At 35.6% G+C, this 26,876-nt stretch overlaps 2 protein-coding genes across 2 annotated transcripts in view; one reads left to right on the forward strand and one right to left on the reverse strand.

The window, feature by feature from the left end:
• Positions 1-6,312, reverse strand: part of LOC149959852 (gastric triacylglycerol lipase-like) — a 33,219-nt gene extending 26,907 nt beyond the window's left edge. The window contains exon 1 of the mRNA XM_090167399.1: positions 6,220-6,312. Within this exon, the coding sequence (XP_090023525.1) occupies positions 6,220-6,312 (93 nt within the window). The remainder of the gene's footprint in view (positions 1-6,219) is intronic.
• A 3,571-nt stretch (positions 6,313-9,883) lies between these two features.
• Positions 9,884-26,698, forward strand: LOC149959853 (gastric triacylglycerol lipase-like). Its single transcript, XM_090167401.1, has 10 exons — positions 9,884-9,997; positions 11,352-11,556; positions 12,917-13,031; positions 15,120-15,267; positions 17,067-17,165; positions 20,140-20,301; positions 22,962-23,033; positions 24,506-24,574; positions 26,295-26,448; positions 26,583-26,698. The coding sequence occupies exons 1-10, from the start codon at positions 9,884-9,886 to the stop codon at positions 26,696-26,698; spliced, it is 1,254 nt and encodes a 417-aa protein (XP_090023527.1).
• Positions 26,699-26,876: the final 178 nt, after the last annotated feature.

Raw genomic sequence — 26,876 nt, forward strand, 5'->3', positions numbered from 1 at the left:
ATATTAAATAAAATATGTAAATTATATAAAAATATATAAAATAGACTAGTGTGCCTTAAAATAACATTTCGTAATACATCTACCACCCCGATATCTGAACTGACTTAAAATTATCTGCTATCGTCGGATCACAAATCAGATTTCCGATTTTGGTTTAAAGCACTATAGCTACGAGCCGTGATTAAATTAACTAGCAGCAACCACTTTTAACCTCAAATAAACCCAATGGAAGAAATGTGGAATCCGTTGATCTTTGAGAAATATGAACGTGCATACTCGCTTTAAGAGCTCTAAATAGATAGTTTTCGATATGATCTATATAAGGAGAGTAGAAGGAAAGTGATGGCGAGACGCCACTCCCGGGTTCGGGTTTGGGTTCGGGATCGAAATCCGGGATTTAAGGGTGAAATGGGGGTAAAATCGTCAAAAAGTCAATGTATTTATGATATTTCTCGCGACGACTTGTTTTTTCGTATATCAACATATTATGTTCAGGCCAACTTGTTTATTTATCTACGCTTATCTCGAAAGACACTTGAACGTATATCTTATCAAGTTTTATCGTACGGAATAAGTTGAAATGATGTAAAAAGTGATAACCTAGGCGGCGCGTGCGCGGATTCCCCGGGAGGCGCGGTTAATTTGAATTTAAGAGTTTTTTGACGTCATGGAATATGGGACGCGGTTAACGTGCGCGGATTGGGGCGCGGTTAATTTGAATTTAAGAGTGTTTTGACGTCATGGAATATGGGACGCGGTTAACGTGCGCGGATTGGGGCGCGGTTAATTTGAATTTAAGAGTGTTTTGACGTCATGGAATATGGGACGCGGTTAACGTGCGCGGATTGGGGCGCGGTTAATTTGAATTTAAGAGTTTTTTGACGTCATGGAATATGGGACGCGGTTAACGTGCGCGGATTGGGGCGCGGTTAATTTGAATTTAAGACATGGATTTGAGTGTTTTGACGTCATGGAATATTCGTTGTTAAAATGACGTAGAATGGAAATATTTTTAAACTTCATTTTAATATTATTAGCACGTAAGTTTTAAATTTGATTATCATATTTTTATACCTATATTTACATATTGAAATTGTTACGCATACATGGTTCCCATTTAATATTGGGATATATATAGTAATAAATACATAGAAAAATACTATACAAGTTCAAAACGTATAAAGAGTCCTTCAAAGTACTTTAAAAGGATTTTATTTACGAACTAAATCCATATTTTTTTTTTCAAACTTAGAAGTTAGTTTGTATGAAATACTTTCTAATACCTGAAAAATGGACTTTAGAGTGGATAATTAAGTATTTTTTCAATCCTTATACCTATATTTACTTATTGGAATTGTTACAAAAGGTTCTTTTAAACGTAACTTAGTACATTAATTTATTTTGGAAGTTCAAAACGTATTAAGAGCCCTTCAGAGTACTATAAAAGGATTTCATATACAAACTAAATTAATATTTTCTTCAAACTTTCAATTCGTTATAATTTGAATTTAAATGAAAACATCATGGATTATAGGTGCGTAATCTACTATTAGACCGAACGGATTAAAAAATACTTAAAGTAAGTGGTTTTACTGATAAACTCTAAAGGAATTTAACTTTAAAGGGTATCTTAGATTATTGTTTTTAATTTTATTCATGTTCAAAACGTATAAAGAGTCCTTCAAAGTACTTTAAAAGGATTTTATTTACGAACTAAATCCATATTTTAGAAGTTAGTTTGTATGAAATACTTACTAATACCTGAAAAATGGACTTTAGAGTTGATAAGATTTGTAAATATCATTTGAAACTAATAATTTTCACGCTTTATTTAAGTCAAGCAATTACATTTTTAAAAATGAAAGAAGTTAAACAATATAAAAATTTGTAAATATTGTAAATATTTTTAGGTAATAAAGAAATTAAGAAATGTTTTAATTAAAATATCTTTCATTTTCTACTACATTTTTAAAAATGAAAGAAGTTTAACAATATAATTATTCTAATATAATTTCAAATTCAGGTATTATTTAAAGTAAAAATGCATAATTTAGTGAAGCAATTCTTATTTAAATACTTTTATTTAATTAATTTGTGTATCTGAAATGTATTTATTGAAAAATAAGTGGGTTTTACTATTTATCACGGTTTTTTTTTATATATATATATTGGAATTGTTACAAAAGGTTCTTTTAAACGTAACTTAGTACATTAATTTATTTTAGAAGTTCAAAACGTTCAAAACGTATAAAGAGTCCTTCAAAGTACTTTAAAAGGATTTTATTTACGAACTAAATCCATATTTTTTTTTCAAACTTAGAAGTTAGTTTGTATGAAATACTTACTAATACCTGAAAAATGGACTTTAGAGTGGATAATTAAGTATTTTTTCAATCCATTTACCTATATTTACATATTGGAATTGTTACAAAAGCTTCTTTTAAACGTAACTTAGTACATTAATTTATTTTGGAAGTTCAAAACGTATTAAGAGCCCTTCAGAGTACTATAAAAGGATTTCATTTACAAACTAAATTAATATTTTCTTCAAACTTTCAATTCGTTATAATTTGAATTTAAATGAAAACATCATGGATTATAGGTGCGTAATCTACTATTAGACCGAACGGATTAAAAATACTTAAAGTAAGTGGTTTTACTGATAAACTCTAAAGGAATTTTGGAATTTTCTAGAATAGCAAAGTAAAACTAAAACGTAAACCAAGTTTAAAACGAAACTAATAACTGGGAGAAAGGTTGAAGTAAGTAAAATTTTTGATTTTTCGTTTTTTAATTTTTGAGTTCCCTATATTATTATAAACTAAATTAAATATAATTTTTGAAAATTTGTGATAAAAGATCTGCTCCTTCGTGTTTTACATATATTTAAAAACTCGATATTTTAATGAATTGTTTTCAAAGCATGAAAAATATAGCAGATCCTTTGATTTTAATTTTAGTTAGTAGTTACTTAAAAAAAAGTCGCTAGCTGACTTGGAGCTGGTGTAGTTAAATTTTAAAAATGTGTATTTTAAATTTTGTTTGTAAAAGTTTTTTTTGAAAAAGTTTAGTATTATAGTTTAAATTTATTAAATAAAATAAAATATAAATTATCCATTTGGTTTAGTATTTTACTATTGCAAGTAAAAGTAACAGTAATTTCAATTACTTTTTTAGTTTTTTTTTGACAAATATGCAAACTATTTAGTTATTTCAAAAACAAATACGTCGAATTATTTGGTATTCGAAATACTATTGGTTAGTTTTTATATCTTTAATTTTATTTTTCAGAACAATTTCTCTTTGTCTAGCTTCTTCTAACTTTAATTAAGATGGCCTTAAAGCCAAGTATTTAACAAATTTTGTAACCAAGTAGATGGACCGAGCCCCCGCCGACGTCTGAAATGTGAAATGGGGCACCGACGTGGCTGGCGCGGACGCTGGTGCACGGGCGCCACACGCGTCTCAACGTCTGACTATCATCTGGCAGTTCCATACTGGGCTATTTGACCATCAAAATGACCAAATACACGTATATTTGAACATTTCCTTGACTAAATGACTGAAAAATTGTTTAAAGGTCCATCTACTTGGTTACAAAATTTGTTAAATACTTGGCTTTAAGGCCATCTAAATTAAAGTTAGAAGAAGCTAGACAAAGAGAAATTGTTCTGAAAAATAAAATTAAAGATATAAAAACTAACCAATAGTATTTAGAATACCAAATAATTCGACGTATTTGTTTTTGAAATAACTAAATAGTTTGCATATTTGTCAAAAAAAACTAAAAAAGTAATTGAAATTACTGTTACTTTTACTTGCAATAGTAAAATACTAAACCAAATGGATAATTTATATTTTATTTTATTTAATAAATTTAAACTATAATACTAAACTTTTTCAAAAAAAACTTTTACAAACAAAATTTAAAATACACATTTTAAAAATTTAACTACACCAGCTCCAAGTCAGCTAGCGACTTTTTTTTTAAGTAACTACTAACTAAAATTAAAATCAAAGGATATGCTATATTTTTTATGCTTTGAAAACAATTCATTAAAATCTCGAGTTTTTAAATATTTGTAAAACACGAAGGAACAGATCTTTTATTACAAATTTTCAAAAATTATATTTAATTTAGTTTATAATAATATAGGGAACTCAAAAATTAAAAAACGAAAAATCAAAAAAGTTACTTCAACCTTTCTCCCAGTTATTAGTTTCGTTTTAAACTTGGTTTACGTTTTAGTTTTACTTTGCTATTCTAGAAATTTCCAAAATTCCTTTAAAGTTTATCAGTAAAACCACTTACTTTAAGTATTTTTTTATCCGTTCGGTCTAATAGTAGATTACGCACCTATAATCCATGATGTTTTCATTTAAATTCAAATTATAACGAATTGAAAGTTTGAAGAAAATATTAATTTAGTTTGTAAATGAAATCCTTTTATAGTACTCTGAAGGGCTCTTAATACGTTTTGAACTTCCAAAATAAATTAATGTACTAAGTTACGTTTAAAAGAACCTTTTGTAACAATTACAATATGTAAATATAGGTATAAGGATTGAAAAAATACTTAATTATCCACTCTAAAGTCCATTTTTCAGGTATTAGAAAGTATTTCATACAAACTAACTTCTAAGTTTGAAAAAAAAAATATGGATTTAGTTCGTAAATAAAATCCTTTTAAAGTATTTTGAAGGACTCTTTATACGTTTTGAACTTGTATAGTATTTTTCTATGTATTTATTACTATATATATTCCAATATTAAATGGGAACCATGTATGCGTAACAATTTCAATATGTAAATATAGGTATAAAAATATGATAATCAAATTTAAAACTTACGTGCTAATAATATTAAAATGAAGTTTAAAAATATTTCCATTCTACGTCATTTTAACAACGAATATTCCATGACGTCAAAACACTCAAATCCATGTCTTAAATTCAAATTAACCGCGCCCCAATCCGCGCACGTTAACCGCGTCCCATATTCCATGACGTCAAAACACTCTTAAATTCAAATTAACCGCGCCCCAATCCGCGCACGTTAACCGCGTCCCATATTCCATGACGTCAAAAAACTCTTAAATTCAAATTAACCGCGCCCCAATCCGCGCACGTTAACCGCGTCCCATATTACATGACGTCAAAACACTCTTAAATTCAAATTAACCGCGCCCCAATCCGCGCACGTTAACCGCGTCCCATATTCCATGACGTCAAAACACTCTTAAATTCAAATTAACCGCGCCCCAATCCGCGCACGTTAACCGCGTCCCATATTCCATGACGTCAAAACACCCTTAAATTCAAATTAACCGCGCCCCAATCCGCGCACGTTAACCGCGTCCCATATTCCATGACGTCAAAAAACTCTTAAATTCAAATTAACCGCGCCTCCCGGGGAATCCGCGCACGCGCCGCCTAGGTTATCACTTTTTACATCATTTCAACTTATTCCGTACGATAAAACTTGATAAGATATACGTTCAAGTGTCTTTCGAGATAAGCGTAGATAAATAAACAAGTTGGCCTGAACATAATATGTTGATATACGAAAAAACAAGTCGTCGCGAGAAATATCATAAATACATTGACTTTTTGACGATTTTACCCCCATTTCACCCTTAAATCCCGGATTTCGATCCCGAACCCAAACCCGAACCCGGGAGTGGCGTCTCGCCATCACTTTCCTTCTACTAAGGAGGCCTTGTGAATAGTGGATTTTATAAAATAAAAAGTGGTCTTGCCCAACTTGTTAAAATGTTGCTCTTACGTCACAAGACACAGCTTTATTAGTGTATTCTTCGCACGAGCGATTTGCACGCGCTCTAGAAAAAGCTATATTCCTCGCGACTGCAGCGCGCGCTCGTAGGTTTGTCAAAGTAAGAGACTGTGACGTAAGAGCAACATTTCAACAAGAAGGCCACGTTAGTTTATAAAAAGAACTATTCCATAAGCGTCATTGAGATCTAAATTTCTAATTACCTTTTACCCATTGCGCAAGCGGTTTGTCATCTTCCGTTTGTGTTGTTTAGATCGTGAATTGATGTCCCGTAGCTCGTGTCCAACATGAAACGAGACAACGAAATATCGCCCAAATACAAACGAACAACGAGATGTTTCCAACTACAGAGCAAGTAAAGCTTCCGCCTTCGAGGATATACTTGCAACTGTCTACATGCTACCAGAGTCGATAAACGGGTTCACACCCTTGATGACGGCGATGTCCGCCAAATAGCAAGACATGGACTGCTCTTCCAATGTGAAGAAACGAGCGTCAACTTGTCTTAGATCTTGCATATTTATCTTATTCAGTACGCCGTAGTCGATGAACCCAACAATGGCTTCGTTTCCTTCCACCCTTAAGACTCTGACTCGCTACTGCATGGACGTACAAACGACCTCAAACGACTTCCCGTTCCAGAGACGAAAAAGTCTCGTTATATAACGAAAAAGGGGGCTTGTTATTTAACGATACTTATTCAAAAACGTGTTCCAGAGACATTTTAACGAAAGCTCTACGGGAGCTCAGGAGCTCTCGTTAACGCGTTCGTAGGCGAAAATCATGAAAAAATGGTGGCGGAGTTTTTTCGAGCTAACGTGATTAATCAAGGTGTAAACTAAATCGAAACAGATGTTCCGCTGAAATAATGTATCGTGAGTGACCCAATACTATGAATTGATTATAAACGAAGGATTTTGGGCACTACCAATCAAACATTTACACATTTATTGAGCTACAAATGGGAATGGTCAAGGCCCAAATTGAAGCGCGCCCCATAGATTCTGCTACGTAGGTAAGAATTATTTTATCATTATTATTATATAATAATAAAACGAAAAGAAGAACGATATTTTCGTTTCGATATATATAAAATAATCTAATTAGATAATATGCTGTATAGGACTGCGAATTACTATCGACACAGAACCATAGACATAATAAAGAAATAAACACCTTACGTGGAGTTTGATTTGACAAAAATATACGGTAGCGATAACTAGCAGACAGCCGGCAGTTGTTCCGTATTCCTGGGGTACTACGTGTAAAGAGCCACTTAAGTTGGGTGGCGCTTTAGGCTAGGCGCCCACTGGCTCTCCGTTTCGTATCCGTCCTGCCTTCCACAAGGCATTGTCTCCGTTACTAAGAAAAGGCTTGTGGAAGGTAGTACGTAGACGTAACGAAGAGAGTGAGCGCTTAGCCTAGGCCACGTAGAACCTAATGCTTAAGAATATTTATCGGATTTAAAATCAGACGCAAAAACTTTTGCGGTGAATTTGAAACACGGGTAGTACGTTTGTGTTAGCTAACATGTTTAATAATTAAATACCAAAGTTTTTGTGGTTTGTTTATTAAAAAAGTAGTAGTATAAGTGTTTTCTACTGAAAATCTGTTTTTAATTGGTAAAAATGGTTAATATTTGTGCTTTTACGCATTGCAATAACTTTTCAACAAGTAAAACAATACCGGAAAAGGTTTCATTCCATAAGTAGGATTAAATTATCATATTATTTAGATAAATATTCATTCTTCTTTAAAATCTTTATATAACTATAGGTTTCCCTTATCTTAACCTACAATACTTTCTCAATGGATAATTGCTGTAAATCGCGACAACTGGACACCTTCAAATCATGATTTAATTTGTAATGATCACTTTTAAGAACGGGATATACAAATTGTAAATGGCAAAAGGTGGGTCACGCCAAAAGCCATTCCAACTCCGGTTTTGTTTCCATAGAATTAAAACAAATAAAAATAGTCTAAAATATTTTTTTTATTTAATGTAAAGAAATTACATCCACTTGAAAGTAAAATAGAAAAAACCAGTGATGCTAACTTCTCATCTTTAAATTTTGACCAAGGATCATTTCGTGTAGGATAAATTATGTTATTATAATTTGAGCAAGATCTCCTTGGTTTTTAGCCAATTTTGTTTAGTTGTTATGAAGAGATATTCCTCTCTCTATAAAAGAAATGTAGTCTAAGAACTAGAACTTGCTGTATTACGAAATATTGTTGGCATGGACATCTTCCCACATCACCACGAACATGTTTGATGCTGAAGTTGGAATCGAACATCATCATTAAGTAAGTTATTAATTTATATTGCTAGCTCAGACTCCACAATTTAGCGAAGGACAAAAATCTAGAAATGAAGGGTCAAGCCATCAGACTTAAATTATCCAAGCTAATTTTATTTCAAGGACAATAGTTACATACCTTTAGTAGAATCATCCATTTCATCAAAATTCCATTTACTTTTGTTTACAATTTAGAATCTCAGTATATTCCCATAACAAGCCATAACCACAACACACCGGATAGTACAGGAGTTACTTAAGCCTTTGACAAAATATCATTTCGCAATTAGAATTTTTTTGTTTTTAATTATAAGATCATCTGCTGCTTTGTATTTGGGTTTTGAAAGAATTAATTGACTTATTTAAAAATTATAATAAAAATTTCCCTTATCTTAAATTATCACAGCCAAAATATTCGCGAATCACGTCAGAGTACCTAAAAGATTACAAACACGAACATGTGTGACGTGTCACGTGATGATTTTTTATTTTATCATCTAATCGACAGGCGTCGCTTAAACGTGGTACCACAGGAATACGGAACAAATACCGGTTGTCTGCTAGTTATCGCTCCCGTATATTTTTGGCAAATAAAACTCCGCGTAAGGTGTCTATTTCTTTATTATGTCTATGGTTCTGTGTCGATAGTAATTCACCGTCTTATACAGCATATTATCTAATAAGATTATTTTATATACATAACATTTTAAATATTTCAAAACAAAAATATCGTTTTTCTTTTCGTTTTATTATTATATAATAATAATGATAAAATAATTCTTACCTACGTATCAGAGTCTATAGGGTGCACTCCAATTTGGGCCTTGGCCATTCCCATTTGTAGCTCAATAAACGCGCTTTCGTGTAAAAAAAAAATTTTGAGCTTCGGAAATGACTTCCCCCTCGTCTCTTTACAGGGACACAAAGGTATCGGTTGTACTCCGCCACGGTGAAAAATAGTTCTCTATAAATACATGAATATTAAACTTTTGCTTTCGATAATTTGGTTAATTTAGTTCCTAAATAAAGTAGATATATGATAGAAACTAAAATGCGACATTTTAAAAATAATAACGCGACTTTTGAAAAGAAATAAACCGTAACTAGAATAACGCTCACTTAAATCGTGGAGAGCGTGGCGCCATCTAAGAGCAGAGCTCGGGACTAATTGGTAAATCTACGATGTTAAGGCCTAACAATTTGCAAGTTTAACTGAAATAATAGCTATAGCTACGAGCTTTTTTTTGTTTATTTAACAATTGATATAGTAATTATTAATTAAAATCCACCTTTATCGAAGGAAATAATGGTCAGCATTTGACAGAGAGACTATTTGAAATCGCGAGGCGGTGACATGGTTGCCAGGGAATAAAATTCAAAATTTTCATCTTGAGCGCGGACCGGAATACCACAAATGCACTACTTCGCGCGTAATGCGCTATCCTTATTGATTAGAAATATCACGTGATCACTAGCTCTTTAAAAAGGGTGTCAAGCATGGTGGAAGCTAAAATCTGGAGGCAGTGATAGACTTTCTCCCCCTATTTACTTTTGTCAGTATGAGTTATCTGCAGCCGTAACCTGTCTAATGATAGCCCGCCATATTTGATAGAGCATGTATGAGTAAAGTACGAATTGGTTGAATAGTTTTCATAATCTGACCGTATTTCGTGTCACCGTCCCCAGTGTCCTCATTCCTCTGAACGGAAACTATGTGCCGTTAACCATTCAGTCTCTATCACGGAGCTTTATCCCTAAAATTGTGTTTACCGTTATGAATTGTGTCATGACTGTTATAACATTTCTTTCCGGAATTGTAGTGTTCCTTTCCTTTCTGTGGCGCTCAGAGGGCCTGATTGAAGAGTTACAATGCAAGGGACCGGATTGTTTCGCTTCGACTGTAAGTATTTCATTTTTATTGTTTTACTAATTTGCCTTTTATTATACGGCCTAGTGTCTATAGAACAAGGCTTTTAAAACAAATTGCAATAATTTAAGCTTTTTTCGTGTGTAGAACTAAAGAACTAAGAAACTCAGCCTTTGGGTAAGGTCAAAGTTTAGTATCTAGCTGGGGTACCTGGTATCTCCCGGGGAAATATGGCAATTTGTATAACCTAATTATTAAATTAATTCAATTAATTAAAGTCAGGGTACCATGAGATAGTATACCAAATGTGGTTGACCCAAGTTAAAAACTGTAGATTCCTATAGCGGACAAATATATATACAAACAAACAAACAAACATTCATCTTTATATATTACATTATATTATTTGTGCTTCTTAAATCTTGTTGCGTTAACATAGCTCGCGATAGAAAACTAGTTGTCATTCGTTTTTTCCCTATTTCTAGAGATAGATACATGTACACGTTCGATCTTTTAGGAATAATCAAATGGATGTTCACTTGCATTATTATGATCATTCAATAATTATAGGATCGGTTTTACACCTCGGCGGACTACGACATCCGATTCCGTTTTGTCTAATAGTTCTTTTTAAAAAGTAACGTGGCCTTCTTGTTTAAATATTGCTCTTACGTCACAGTCTCTTACTTTTACAAGTATACGAGCGCGCGCTACAGTCGCCAGAGGAATATAGCTTTTTCAAGCGCGCATGCAAATAGCTCGCGTGAAGAATATACTAATAAAGCTGGATCTTGTGACGTAAGAGCAGCATTTAACAAGTTGGGCAACACCACTTTTTATTTTATAAAATCAACTATTTAGGGGTGTTTTGAAAACATAACATTGTAACCTTTTGGGCGCCAAAATAACATTGGGCCTAAAAACCTCAATTGGTATATTTTATGGTCATTATTTTGAAATCGCTGTACATGTAGCTGGTAAGTAATTGATCAAGTCTTTCACTGATTTCGTTGCACAGGAAAATGTGAATTCAAAGTGGTAAGTGGATATCGAGCGAGCCACGACTACTTGGAAACTACCACGATAAATATTTTGCCCTTGGAAAAAAAGGCAATGTTGCCATGATGGAAATTTAGAATTCCATTTTATACGAATCCGAGGTTGGACTTTCAATCTCAAGGTGATTTGAAACTGATTTAGAAATTTTAAAATTCAATTTTTCGTTAGTTATAGTTGAAAGATTTTTAATTTTTTTTTGGTGAAGTGTTGGGTTTTTGCTACTTGACTTGGAGAGCAATATTTGATAAATTTGAGATAAATCAGTTTTACCCCTTTCTGAGCTGTCAGTAATGACTTCGTAAAAACATGACGTTGATTGGTTTTACAGACTGATCTAATCATCCACAAAGGTTACCAAGTAGATGTCCACAAAGCTATAACCTCTGACGGGTACATACTGACGTTGGACCGAATTCGCACGGGTAGAAATGAAGCATTAAGGGCAACGGAAACCAAACCAGTTGTGTTAATTCTTCACGGAATTTTCTCGTCCAGCGCTACCTGGGTTGTTAATCCACCCAATTCCAGTTTGGGTAAGATCGTTTGATATACAATAATATTTCAAATATTACACACAAGGCTCACTGAAGCTGGAAGTACCTTTTAATTGCTTTTAATCATAAGGACGTATTTATTTATACTGAGGGAGAATGAGTAAGCTGTCGTCTTTTTTATGGTTCCTCCCACTCCAGCTCATGGTCTGCCAGCATGCTCCTCCCCTTCAACGTCAATCAAATCAGCCGGGTACCTCATTGGTTTCCTACATCTTAGGTCTTCCAACTCCATTGTTACAAATTTTCCTTGTCGCATCTCGTTCTGGGCGAAACTAGACCATTATGTAGTATAGTAATTCTCTCTTAAGTATAGACAGGAGTAAATTTATCTTACCATCAGTCATTATTTCAACTAAATTACACCTTTATGGATCATATTAATTTATCTTGTAACTGACGTTCAAAGTTTGCAAAAGCTACTTAAACCTAAGACCATTTACAATTGGACTACAATGCCAACGTTATAACTCCGATTTCAGAGTTTCCGCTACAAAACACCACCAAGTGGAGAAAATCCGCGAAAGTAATCCACAAACATGCAGTAACCCCCCATTTTTGATCCCCCTTCTTTAAGAGGCGAACGGTTCGTGCTCTCTTCCGCTGTTTTTCTCGGACTCGGGGGTTCCTCTTCATTTCTAGCGGGGGTCTAAATACATTTTCGGTGGTCTGCAACTTCTCGGCCGTTAAGTGGTTAAGCCTAGGGCCCTAGGCAACAATAATGCCGGCTATTCGGTGCTCTTATGGTGCATGAAAAACGATAAGCGGTATATTCAAGACAATATTAATTAAGTTTCCCAGTGTAAAACTGGAACGTGAAAAATGTGATAAGTGGGTCAAGGCTTGTGGTAGGTTAGACCTTACAATGAAAAATTTGAAGAGTCGATACTCGAACAACCAGCCTAAACGATTTTACGTGTGCTTGTCGCATTAATAATTCATAATTAAACATACCTTCAACAAGTTCCAAAAACGTTTTATTTGGAATTTCAATAAACTTTGCCATGTGGTTTTCACTTAAGCCTTGACGCCGTAAATAACGGGTGAAAATTGGTCACGACTCGCGGGGCGACCAAGTAAAATGTTGGGAGAGGAGGTCGCGATGCTATGAACGAAAGGAGCGCGAAGTGAACGCGTTTTTTCAGCCCGAATTCCCTTGTGGACGATAGTTGCCTCTAAATAACGATGGTGGCGTTGGGGTAGTGGCGACACTAGCCTAACAACAACGCCTATCTTCATTGCAGTCCAGGTGTAAATGTTCTTGGCTTAAACTAGGATTTAATGGCAGTGTATTTTTGGGAGATCCCGGGAATAAAGAATTTATGAAATTGAATTTCTTTAGGTTTTATTTTGGCGGATGCAGGCTATGACGTGTGGCTTGGAAATTTCCGGGGAACGCCAGCGTCACACGACCACACGAAATACACCACATCCAATCCGGAATACTGGAAATTTTCGTAGGTATATTTTAACTCTGGTCTCATGTATGACGAGTTAGCTAGAAAATATTTTACTTTCCATTTTCCTTTAATTATTAAATAAGTTATTATTATTATTATTATTAATATTATTAATATTATTATCCGCTATTCTTTTAGAGAATGACTATAATTTAAGAAATATCAAAAATTGAGGAAAACGAGGTCAAAGCGCTTACAATTCTTCCAATGAAACAGGGTGAAACCAGACCAAATAAAAATTAAAATACCGATAGAAAACTAACTCCGAACCATTTTAAAAACTTGACTATGTCAATGATAATTTATTCTGCAATCAATATTTTTCTCTTTAACCCGCATCATCAGAAGGGGTGACACTCTTACCATAAAAGCTTTCTCTTTCCGTTTATTAATAATCCATCATGGTCTACTAACAAGGAGAGTACCCGAGGTGTTACACACCGATTTTGTTCAAACTCTGGGGATTGTTAGACTTTCATGTAACTTGAAAAATCCTAAAGGGATATTATTCAATGGGCAACGGTTTTGCCATGTTTTTGACAACATAAAATGGAAATTTTCCCATTGAAAATAACATGGGATTTTTAATTATAAAAAAAAATTGATAAATAATGGAAGTGATGGGTATTTTCGAAAATCCAATCTCAGCTAACTCACGTCTCTCACAGCTCCTCTTTTCTGTCGCTCAACCTATGACTAACAAGGAGACGGCCCGAGGTGTTACACACCGATTTTGTTCTAACTCGGGGGATTCATGTAACTTGAAAAATCCTAAAGGAATTTTATTAAAAAAAATTATAAAAATTTACGAAAAAATCAAAATTGATCACAATTTGATAAATTTTTTTAATTTTTTTCACAGGGAAATCGATCAAAATCCCATGTTATTTTCAATGGGAAAATTTCAATTTTATGTTGTCAAAAACATTTTTCGTTGCCATGGCAAACCCGTTGCCCATTGAATAAAATCCCTTTAGGATTTTTCAAGTTACATGAAGGTCTACTAATCCTCCGAGTTTGAACAAAATCGGTGTGTAACACCTCGGGTAGTCTCCTTGTTAGTGTTGTCCAGAGAGTAACTCCATGACTTACCGACCTTAGTGACGCCACTAAGCGGCCAATTTTTACTGAACATTTTATTTCCGTACAATCGTATACAAATAGTTCTACTTCGGAAAAAAATACTATTTATCGTGACCTTTAAAATTCTGGTACTTCATCCTAAAATGTTTTAAAATGCTTTTAATGAGGGCTCATATTTTGAAAGTGTAGTTGGGACCGAGGGGTAAGACAGTCTCAGATAATCTGTACACCGAGTTCGTGCATTTAGCACTGTTAAAGGTACATATTTTCAAGAGTTCGAGGGTTATAGGCGTTTTCATAAAATCCGGCTATGTGGTCCCCCCCCCCCCCCCCCGACAAGAATTGCCCCTCAGTCATTGATGGCAGTTCAGTTCAGTACGTTCCAGTTCTAAGACCGTCGGCGCGACTTGCATGAATGTACGTCAACCAGATGGTCAACATATTTCCCTAAAATTCTATAAAAACCAAAGGTTATATATTGTTACACGTCCGTTCCTAGAGTATACCACCTCCTAGGTAGTTCTTTGATGGGTATTTTATGAAAACACCTATTCGAAAACTTTTCTGCAAATCGAAAAAATAAAAAATTGAAACAAAAATTAGTTTTTAAGCGTTTTTAATGTTTTTATCATTTTATCGATATAAAATGTCTAATAACAGTAAACATGCTACAAAACATTAATAGCGTTACATTGTTAAGCAGTTTAAACTAGTCTAGAGGTTTAGTTTTACTTTTAGATACGAAAAAAATGAGGCAAAAATTCCACTTTATTTAAATTTGCAAAAAATATATTAGACTAATCGTGGAATGAAAACTTTTTTGATTTGTTTCGGAAAAATACGGAAAATTTATCGGAAAAAAGGCCTCGGTCATTTTCCGGAAAATTTTCCGACTTACAAAACTATTCCAAAGAGATTCAAACGCTGTCTCCATCACTGGCGATAGCACTGACACTTGTGAGCTAAAAGCGTAGCAAACTAAATGATTCTACTTCGTTACAGCTTCGATGGTATCGTGGAAGATGTTTCAACCTTTTTCGACTTCATTCTCAGTTACACGAGGCAAGAACAGATCTATTACATCGGTCACTCGCAGGCGACGCCAGCAGTCATAGGTCTACTCTCTTCGAAACCAGAATACAACGAAAAGGTTTATAAATGCAGTCTTTAAGGGGAAAATGTATTATAGGCGTAAATCAAGTTTTCCTTTACATACACTTCCATCTACTGTTTATACTACTGAAATAAGTTCGGTTTTAAAAGGAATAAAACCTAAGGTATTTGCTGTGGAGCACCAACGTTTGCAGCTCTTGCCTTTGGATTTAGAAATATTTGGCGCCACTGTACGGGGTAATTTGAAAAATTGAAGGGATCTTCCATTAAGATTGCTTTGCAGGTTATATTCCCTTTAAGGAGATCCACAAAAATAACTTTGACTCGCGAAATATTTGGTTATGTCATCTTAACTGGCCTACGAAAAACCACCAAAACGATTTTAAGCACTAGAGGGATGTTTGGAAAACGTTTTTGGCTGCAAAAGATGTGACTTTTTATGGTTCCTTTAAGCCTTCTTACAAAAATTCGTAGTTTAAATAAGTGGGGTAAGCATTACACAAATATTGTCTGAAATCGAAATCAGCCCAACACTTTATCACTACTATCAGGAATCCATATCTCTACTTGGAATGCTAATCCTGCCATTTCGCGTATGGTAAGATAACTCTGACGGCTTTGGCCCCGCCTACGAGAGAAAAATCCCTTCTGCGCGCGCTCCCCTCTCGCGTTGTTGTTTGTTAAATTAACATAGTGACGTCAAGTAAAAACATCAGCCACATCGAGAGGAAAATTTTCCGCGATAAGCATTTCAAGTAGAAGTATGAATTCCTGCTACTATAGGCTCGATGACCTTCTTAGGGTTCGCAAAGGTTTCAGTTCTTTATAAAAACATTTGTTAGAAATTGAACATTCAAACTATTTTCTCCCGATGAGCGAATCACTGTCAGATAGACTGTACACCGATCACGCGTACTCAACACTGTTAAAGGTACAGACTTTTAAGTGTACGCGTACTCTCATTAGTATAGAAAAAGATACGGGCGTGTACACCGATTACGTGGAGTGACTAGCCACTCGATTTTCTCCTTCTCAATAAATCTCATTAATAGTTCTTTTGAGATAATTTCAGTTAAAAGTCGAAATGTACAGGGTGTCCAGACCTAATAATCGAAAAGCTATTTTCCTAGGAATTTGATAACGCGCAGGGAGTCTTTAGATGATACTAAACTCAATGACCCTGAAACATATCCGCAAGGTCATTCAAAATGTATCTCCAGAACCGTTGGGCTTAGAGAATCGGTTCCAATTAGAAAGGGGTGCGCCATCGCATTTTATGTCTAAGTGGCTCTGACTCTGAGCCGATGAAAATTGGCCAATCGAGCGACTTTTAATGCCCTAAACAGGTGGCCGGGACATGGTTCTAGGTCATTGAGTTTCGTATCCACCACGTATAGGCTTTGCCTCAGTGGTTGCCACTTGCCAGCAAAGTTGATTTGCAAAATAATTATTATAGACCCCCTGTGCGTTCTATGCGATCTGAAAATATCAAATTCCTAGATTAATTAAAATAATTTTAGAAGACAAGATACTTCATGACTAAAATGTGATTGTTTAATTTAACGACTTGAGAAGGAACTTCGGTTCGAAAGCTTGTCATTGTAAATATGTATTTTTATTAAATCAATCACATTTTAATCATGAAGTATCTTGTCTTCTAAAATTAATTTAATTAATTTAGCAAAAACCATGACTTTGAACAATTATAAAATTCAAAATCAAATTCCTAGGTATAAATATAATTTATTAAATGCCCGTCAATGATTGAAGCAAGTACCCTAAACCCCTTAGCACTACCGTCCAATTTCTAAACATCATAAGCACATTTTATTGCAGGTCAAAAAAGCAATTCTGTTGTGTCCAATTCTTCTTGTGAACGATATTTTTGGACTTCCGCTCTTCTTAAAACCACTCGCCAATAAAAAGTCTCAAGAGGTGAGTTCGTCTTTGTTGCTGAATTAAAACATTTACGATTTCTTTCTTATGGAAGGTGTCTTTAACTTACAATTACCCAATTTTTGTATTTTTATCGGTTTTTGGAAAATATCATATATATATAAGATAATCACTCCTAATTATGCCATAAATCAGTGAAGTGTATTTTAAAAATACCCAGAATTCTTTCAGTCTTTCCCTCTTTAACTATCAGTTCGTGCCTGGCGATCACGAGATTTTGTTTCCTTGGTAACCTTTTCAGTAGCAACTAGGAGCAACAAACACAAGGAGAACGCAGCTAGCCTTTAAACACGCTAACGCGGTGTTTTGTACAAATTTCATTGGACGAGCCTTTTCGCTAAATTTCCAAATTTTCCCCTTCCAACGGCAGCAGGCGCTAAAGCGTCTAACCAATGAAAACTGTACACAAGAAAATGCACTACTTTTGACTGGTTGCGATCTCCTTGCGTGGGGTGCTGTTTGTTGCTCCTAGGTAGCACCAAGATTATCAGAATAGATGTGGGTAAACGTTATTGACTACTAGTAATTTCGAAGCTACGGTACTGGTCTATATTATCTTTACAATAACTAACATTACGAAGAAAACTAACCAAATCATGTGACTATCGACACTTTTCAGAATCACCTATTGGATGTTGCGTGTAAAACAAGATGTCAATGAAATTTTTTCTATGGAAATGTTTTATCGAGGCATACTTATGAGTGATTAAGTTAAAGATGGTAATACTGAGCTAACCAAAAAATTTCGAAAAATTGCACCAAATAATTCCGTTACGTTATTTTGAAATAACTATTTTCTTTACTATATTTAATTTATTAGGCCTATATGGTAAAATTTACAAATATTCAAAAATTTGTGGCAATAAAATTCCATTTCTATGAAAATTTATAGGAAAAATTCTTCAAGAAAGCATAGCAAAATAAACTGATTTTAAGAAATTTCTAACGCAAATAAATGTATCGAGGAAGCCCAACATTGAAATTTAAATTTGTGCTCTGAAATATTCGACGCTAAAGTTTAAACGACCGCGCCGGAAAATTTGTCAATCACACACGGAAAATATGCTTACATTTTTAAGTCTTTATTTTCCAAGTGCTCCGATTGTGGTATTTAAACTGGAATCGCATCACGTGAAAAGTAAGATTTTTTAATGATGCTAACAGCAAACTATACAGGGTGTGTCAATAGATTATGCAAAAATTTGAAAGAGTTGTAGGGGATGAGTTGAGAAGTATGCCTGTTTTTTCCCCCATTTTCCTACGATAAGTTAAAAGAGCGCCAGAGAGCTTCAAAGTGTGGCCTACTAGCCCCTGGAAGTAGGCTGCAACAAGCGCCAAACTAAGCAGCAGGGACTTTAAATACTGTTTAAGTTTACTTTTTTACGCTGGTTACCTCGATTGGTTTGCAAAGTCCTTTTTTACCTATCACACGAACCCAAACCTTAATGTTCGCGTTTCCCTGCTGCTTGGTTTTGCGCTTGTTGCAGTCTACTTCCAGGGGCTAGTAGGCCGCACTTTGAAGCTCTCTGACGCTCTTTTCAGCGCGTGATCAAATTTGGCCGTGGTGTAACATACAATAGCCATTGTGGAACCAGTATCCTTGAAAGGTGGTGACCGAGAATAGCATACCGCTAATAATATAGTAGCGACATCTACAGTTCGTACAACAACTATTATTGTATTATTTATTAAGTTACATTATTAGGAACCGAGGGGTAAGACAGTCTCAGATAATCTGTACACCGAGTTCGTGCATTTAGCACTGTTAAAGTTACATATTTTCAAGAGTTCGCGAGTTCCATTTAGCACTGTGAAAGGTACGGCAGTGTACACCGAGTTCGCAGAGTGTCTTACCCCTCGTTAGGAACATATTAAATCACTTAATATCACAGATAGCTAATCAGGATTTCTTAAATCTATTTTCTGGAATGTCTAAGCGGTGGCAGCAACCCAATAAATTTGAAAATAAGCACTATGTCTTCCATTCGACGTAGTTTAAGCCCCGACCATTTCTCGAGCCGCTCTCGGAGCACTTTGCCGCCTGAAACCTAAGACATTCCATCAGGGCCAGCCCTACCATAGGGCGAACGGAGCGGCCGCTCAAGGCGCCAAGTCTCAGGGGGCGCATCAGTGGTAAAGAAAAATAAAGGAAAAAAACATTTTTATATTAGTGGCAAGCAAGGGGTGCGCCATCATCGGATCTCGCTCCATCCTAAGACTTGCCTCGGGCTGGCACTGCATTCCATGATTCCAAGTGTATACGAATATTCACTCACCTGAGATTGATTAAGATTAAGATTAATAATCAGCTAGGCTAATACCCAAGGCACCACCTTAGGCCTAAGTCATCGAGCGACTTTTAAAGCCAGTAATTCCGGTGGCCGGGTTACGATGTGTAGGAGAGTGGTATCTAGCCCGTCATGCCACGTGAGTCAACAGTTCCCTACACTAACTATTACCTTTAACCGAAGAGCTCGGGGGAAAACCCCTTATACCAGTGTTGAGAGAGCTTGCAAACTCAACGCAGAAGGTTTTGTTCCGAGTTTTCTCCAAGTACCACCTAGGAGCAACAAACACAGCACCCCACATAAGGAGAACGCAACCCGTCAAAGGTCATCTATTTTCTTGTGTACAGATTTCATTGGTTATAGACACTTTAGCGCCTGCTGCCGACGGAAGGAGAAAATTCGGAAATTGTCTTCCCCCTTTTCGTAAAATGCTCAGCGTTAAGGCTCGTCCAATGAAATTTGTACACAACACCGCGTTAGCGTGTTTAAAGGCTAGCTGCGCTCTCTTTGTGTTTGTTGCTCCTAGGTTCCACAAGTTGGGATCGTAACCGGTTCCAATTGCTGCGAGGGGAAAGTGGCACAAAGTGCTAGCCACTCCGCCACCCCACCCTAGAGACCACCTAGTTTATTTATCTTTTTATTGATTTTTCCATTTTGTATTGAAGAAATTTCTATCTCTGTTCGAGCCCACAGCAGCAGTCTTTCCAACACCCAGAGCCTACTACGAAACAATTCACACGACCGACTTCTGCGATATGAATTTTATGACTGGGTTTATTTGCTCATTTGTGCAACCCAATTATGATTCTTACGACGCTATATTTCAGGTAAACAATTTTCTATATTTCAGCTTCCTCGCCAGTATGGTTCTAACCGGATAACCAGGATAAAACCACCTGTAAAGAAACTTATATCAGGCCCCAATATGATATTATTTCCAGTGTAGATGTATTTAGCAGACAACACAAAGTGGAAAACAGTAAAATCTTACATCAGGTTCTAATATGTATTTCACCTATTCATGGACAGTAAATTAAGAGGACAGGTTTTCGATACTCTTCCACAGTTCATTTTATTTCTCGACGCGTATCAATCAGCTCTAGAGACTCCGAGGGCGTCTTGCAAGGTCGTTTGTACCACGTGATCTTAAAATTTTAAAATGGCAATCTTATCCGGTTGATATTGTTACCTAATTTTTTGCGCGTTTTATTTTAGTAATTTTTAATTTTGGTTTTTTAATTCAACAAAAATATCAACTGATATTTAGTATATCATATTTTATCTATAAAAACGTGAAAAAATACCTTTTGGCGTAAAAATGTACTTCGTGTTTATCTTTTTTCTTTTTTCAAACAGTATCGTCCACTCTTAGCGATACTTGTTTTTTTTTTTCAAATAACCTTGGACGACTCCCTTAGTGTGATTGGTTTACGGGGGCTAAAAACCACGCTATTTACCGATCCTCTAAAATCTGTAACGTTTTTATGGTTAAAGCTCAAATTCCTATACTCAAAACCAACTTATTCTATAACCTTAGCATTTTCAAGAACTAAACAATTAAACTAACTAATTAATGAATTATTTAACTAATAAGAAACTGGCAAATGTAGGAATAAATTAAACATAAACATGGATTTTAGATATTAAACAATAGTAAGACACTAATTATTAATCAATAACACACAAAATAATACGCCCTGGCTCTCAAATTATATTCCCCAAACAATGAAATGATTACTAACAATGAAACCGCGACTACGTTCTAGTATACGCCAGTGGCGTAAATAGCGCCCCCGCAGACCCCGCGGCGCGGGGGGCCCCCGAGAACTAGGGGCCCCCAAACGTTTATGATTAAAATCGTTGCTTTTTAAAAGGGCCCCGAGTTGTTTTTCGCGGGAGGGCCCCGGAGTTCTTAGTTACGCCACTGGTATAAGCACGACTATCCCGGGTAACACGACGTTACATAGACCGCTAAATCGGTGGGCTAGCCCTATCCCCTATGGCGATTAACGCACGGGTTGAATGACTATTTCTACTTGTCTACATCGATGGTACGGCGACAAAGCCGGCGAGAGTGTTCTTGGCTACGGGCGATGGCCATCAGATGGCTACGGCTGCAACTCCATCAGTGACGGGCATCTGATGAGGCTGGCGGCTCCATAACGAGGCGACCTTGCTGCTTGCTTCCGGTGACCGGCCGACGTCTATCGATATTTCGGCGGGATCGGTGACGATTACCGCTACTGCTGATCCACAACGGACAGGGCTCCGAAGAGCTTTTTAGGCGCGTTAACTTTCACGAACTTTTTCCGGAGCAGAGTTTTAGGTATCCTTTTTGGGCTTCTTCCGAGCCAGAATCTTTTTCACCACGTGCCCTCCACTGTATATATACGGGCTCGTGTACTCCGGGCCCCCGCGCGCACTATTTCACCATGTTTTGGGTTTTTTCAACGAGAGTCGCCATTGAGTCCCCTACGTCACAGAATTTCCCCAATGCTTTGGGATCGCGTACCACAACTACGTCAGTACCCCCCGTTGAGCCAGGAGCGTTACAATAAATGCAATACAATAGATTTAGAGAGCCAGGATTTTCCCCCAAAATATTTTAAACGATTATTTCGACTATATACAAGAGTTGTGTTTTAAAAATATATACATGATTAAGAGAATGTTGTTGGTTGGATGAATATTGGATTTTATACACAAAGACAAAAGTCGCGCTAAAGCGCCTAAATATTCGTTACAAATCTACTATCCATGACCTATTGTAGATGTTTTTATCGAATACTTCAAATCAGAAAAGTTTTAGTTTAGTACTTTCGTTATTAAATGACTCTTGGTACGTCTTTAATTAATAAACCAAGTGTTAAATCTAGTCTTACCAAAACAATTTCTCCACGAACGTTGGTTCTTACTTGGATTAATTAATCCAAGTTTCTTACCAAAGCTGTATTTTTGGTTCCTTTTTGATTCACACCCAAATTCTGCTACCGCGGTACAGTGACATTTTTCCGAGGGGCAGATCACTTTGTTACAGGGTGTCCTAATAATCATGATTTGATTTAGAAAATAATGAAATACTTGGACTGAATTTTTGGCGGGTTTTATAATTGACTATTAAAAATTATCCAAGAGATAAATTTGAAATTTTATAAAATTAAATTAAATTAGTTACATTATAAAGTAAATTAAAGTTGGAATAAATTTTTTGGGTATTTGATTTGCAAATAAATCTAAAATGTTAACATAACTAACTTAAATTATCAGCCGAGTTGAACAAGGTTCAGTTATTGAAAGTAAATTTTCAAAATCAGCTAATTTCCTGATCGTATTAGGGTTTTAACATAAGACTTAACACGGAAATTTTCTAAAGCGAATCAAAATATCTTCGTCGCTGACATACCAATATATGGCAAGACAGATATCCATTGGAAAATGTTGATAAGAACGTCCATTTTTATTTCCGTGATTTCAATTTTTTACGCAGGATCGAATTCCCGTGTATTACACTTTGTGGCCCACTGGGACGTCGGCGTATGTCATGGTACATGGTATGCAAGTGAGTAACGTCCCTAAAAGGCTAAAATTCTACTTTAGAGTGTTTTCTATATGTAGAGAAAGTTTAGCTGGGTTAGATGTATTGAAGGCACAATTACAGAGATACGAAATATAACACGTGCATAGGGTCCACTTCAAATGGGTGCCACTAAAACGTGGCGGCAAAACTGTTTGACGACCTTTTTTGTAAGCCAATGTGCAAATATCTACGATTGGGACCGTGCGTTTTCGACGTCATAACATGTGTAGATAATTCAAAGCCATATCGCTGGTTTAGGTTCTACACCTTGAAATGGTCAATAGATTAATCATTAAAACAAGTGGCGACTCGACGTGAAGTAGCTCTTTTTTCATAGATGTCGCTAGCGTCGAAATCATAAATGCGGTAACCATCGCGTTGATTGGATCGTTTAAAAATTGGTCAATAACATAAATTACAGCGATAAAAATATTTTTACACGGAATATATAATTTAGGTTAAAGTCCACTAACTGTAATTCTTTATGAGACTATGACGACGTTATCATTTGACTATTTTTAATTTTAGCTTCCTTTTCCATAAGTAGATGGCACCATGCTCTCCAGTAGAGTCGTGTTTTTCGAAGAATCGAATAGATTCATGGCCATCTCTAATAATAATAATAATAATAATAGGTTATTGCTGTAAAATTCTGACCCTTGAAATAGCTAACGTGGTGCCATATAAGTGAACTCACCGTAATACTTGGGAAATAAAGGACTTACAAAATGCTCTAACTTTGAACTCGTTATATTTAAACGCTAATTGTGAGTTTAAATGAATAATGGTAGCAGGGCCGTCACTAGGACCCGGTCAAAATTCAAAAAAGGCCCGCATTGGAACGTCATCAGAGAGCCATTGTAGAGTATTATAGTTAGACAACTTATACTCTATTTAGTGGACATGAACCTAAATTATATATCCAGTGAAAAAATATTGTTTATAATTGCTGTAATTGATGTTATTGATCAATTTACAAACGATCCAATCAACGCGAGGGGCACCTATAAGTACCACCATTTTGATTTCGACTATAGCGATATCTATTGGAAAAAGAGCTACTTCATGTCGAGCCGCCCCTTGCTTTGAGCTACATTTTGACACAAAAGGCGGGACATAAAAGTATCCCTTGCGTTGATTGGCTCGTTTGTAAATTTGCCAATAACTTAAATTACAGTGATTTTTTACAAAATATTTTATATGGGATATTAATTTAGGTTGAAAACCACTAAGAAGATTATAAGCTGTCTAATTATAATACTCTACAATGGCTCTCTGACCACGTTATTTTTAGCTATTTCGAATATGTGTTAGTTTTTAATACGCTTTAAAACATTTTAATTTAGTTCATCAATATAGTCGATTTATGCACTCTTCGGTTAAAGTCTTTTTTAATGTATATTTTTAAAAATCCCAGAAGGTATTTAGAAAGCTTTAAATATTTTTAACTTTAGGTACTTTATTCAAATCAACTACAACACTTCGATTACGGACCTGAAGAAAATGAACAACGATATGGCCAGGTAAATAAATATTTGTACCAAGACTTAATTAAGGTAAAATAGTCGTTTAACTCTAAATTTAGCTATAACTTGGAGTTCGTTAGATTGAACCGAAAATTATTAATTGAAATGAATCACCAGACCTGAAAAACGGATGACAATTTATCTCAGTGACAATTGAAGTCGCTACCTCAAACTTGAAAAACCTTCGGAAGCCGTTGGAATTTATTTTATTTGCGGCGCTTTCGAACATTTTTATTATTTTCCGCGTTACCACCTCCCCCCCCCCTCATAAAACAAAAACTAATTAAGCTTACCTTTAATATTTGTGTTCTCTTAAATACTAAGGAAATGAATTGTAAACCACAAAGCCCTAAAAGTAATATCCCACGCTACAACTATTTTTTAAAACTAATAGAATTTTCAGTAGGATAGTAGATACTGTATGGAAAATAGCTTTTCATCAATTTCAGACGCCGCAAAAGGTCTATTCTATTAGTGTGGGGTTACCATCTCTGTAGTTCTATATTCTTGTAACATAATGCACTTTTGTTTGTACAATATTCAAGTAATGTTTATGGTAATAAACCAAGTCGAACAAGTGTGCTGTTAGGTGATATGCGTTAAAAACGAAATTGAATTAACTATAAGGGTCCAGGAATCCATAACGCTACTTGGAATGAATAACGGCTTTGATTCCCCGCCGTTGTGGCGGAACATAGTAGGCGTAGCTAATAAGCCGAGTGTTAGCTCCTCCTCTCATAAAACCACGTGACTCTGACCTCTGCCTGCTAATTAGGGTCTTAGGTAGAGTTGATTATAATGTTATAAAGTTCAGATAGATCAAAATATGTATAAGAAAAAAGTTAAAAAAGAACTTAAAAAACGGTTGAAAGCAGTTGTTTAGGAAATCAACATATTTTTTTTAGAGCGGCATTTTTAATATTCCCTCCGCGCCGGTTTAAAGACTGTATTGAATTTATGCCATGGAAAGACTTAATGGTTTTAACGCTTTGTGGCAAGCACTACGGAATACATCTTTGAAATCCTATCATGATAGGATTGCCCTTAAATTGTTGTATGTTATGATAACTCTCACAGGATTTTTATACCAATTTGCTCACTCCACACTTCTAAATCTGAGCTGTTGGGCCTTTGTTCAGGATTTGGAGGAAAAAATACCTCATCTTTACGGACCATTATTATCTCTTTTCTTTGAAGCTTGGTTACAGACTACGGTTTTTTCTAAATCATGAATTTATTTTAATGACTCATCTATCGCGGATTCTAATACCGGAAAATCATCAAAATCAACTATGCCGATTTGTTCTGCCATTTTTTCCCGATGATGAAAACTAGCAGATGACTAATAAAAACCTGTATATTTTTAATAATTAATCAAACGCGAGAGCTTTCACGTCACCGAATTTTACGATAAAAGCGTTTTTGGCCCAACCCATAATGTTCCGCCACAAAATACCACAGAGGATGTGGGGAGATATTCATTCCGAGTAGCGTTATGAATTCCTGGAGGAACTTACAATCATTTAAAGAATAGAGTAGTAGCAGTGTGACGTCACGTTACGTGAGTACGGGACCCGTGCTTTTGTCATAGAAAAAACAACGTCTAAAATGGCGGCCACGGTCAAAGCTACAGACTGATATTCGAGCTGATATTACTCTTTTCAGAATAATGTGAAAATTTATTTACACAAAACATATAATATAATAAATGTTTTAGGCAGATCCGCCGAAGTATGAATTGGACCAAGTGTCGGCGCCGATCGTCCTCATGTCGAGTAAAGACGACGAAGTAGCGTCTCCGAAAATGGTGGACTACGTTCGAAGACAAATTAAAAGCATTGTAGGCGATTACGTGGTGACGGCCCCACCCGGTATGAAATTCACGCACCAGGACTTCACGCTGTCACCATTGGCGCCTGAATTGGTGTATCAGAATATATTAAAGGAATTAAAGTAACGTTATACCGTTTCGTTTCATTTTCTTTATTTTTTTTTGGTTTGGTAGCTGGATCTCAGGGAATCAGGGATGAAGGTAACTTGGACTTTGCTAATGGACAGGCAATGCTGACTCAAACGATATTTCAACTTGTTATTTTTGCCCGAAAACTGCAACTAACCTAGGGGTTGTCAAATCGTGCGTGATAGATAATAACAAGAACGTATATTAAGAATGGCCGGTAGGCCATTCTTATTTAAGGGGTCAGCGCGATTTCCTATGGCTAAAATTAATACAGCCAAGCGCAGGAGAATCAATAGTCGGGTCGCTAAAAATTTTAAGACTTTATTTTAAGCGATTTTC

Source organism: Leiobunum rupestre, chromosome 2, assembly GCF_980474605.1.
Source record: "Leiobunum rupestre chromosome 2, qqLeiRupe1.1.hap1, whole genome shotgun sequence".
Lineage (NCBI taxonomy): Eukaryota > Metazoa > Arthropoda > Arachnida > Opiliones > Sclerosomatidae > Leiobunum > Leiobunum rupestre.

Coding starts and splice junctions, on each gene's coding strand:
- LOC149959853 (XM_090167401.1), top strand. CDS start 9,884: ATGACTGTTATAACATTTCTTTCCGGAATTGTAGTGTTCCTTTCCTTT. Junction 20,302..22,961: donor CTTACGACGCTATATTTCAG/GTAAACAATTTT, acceptor TTTTTTACGCAG/GATCGAATTCCCGTGTATTA. Junction 26,449..26,582: donor CGTGGTGACGGCCCCACCCG/GTATGAAATTCA, acceptor TTGGTTTGGTAG/CTGGATCTCAGGGAATCAGG.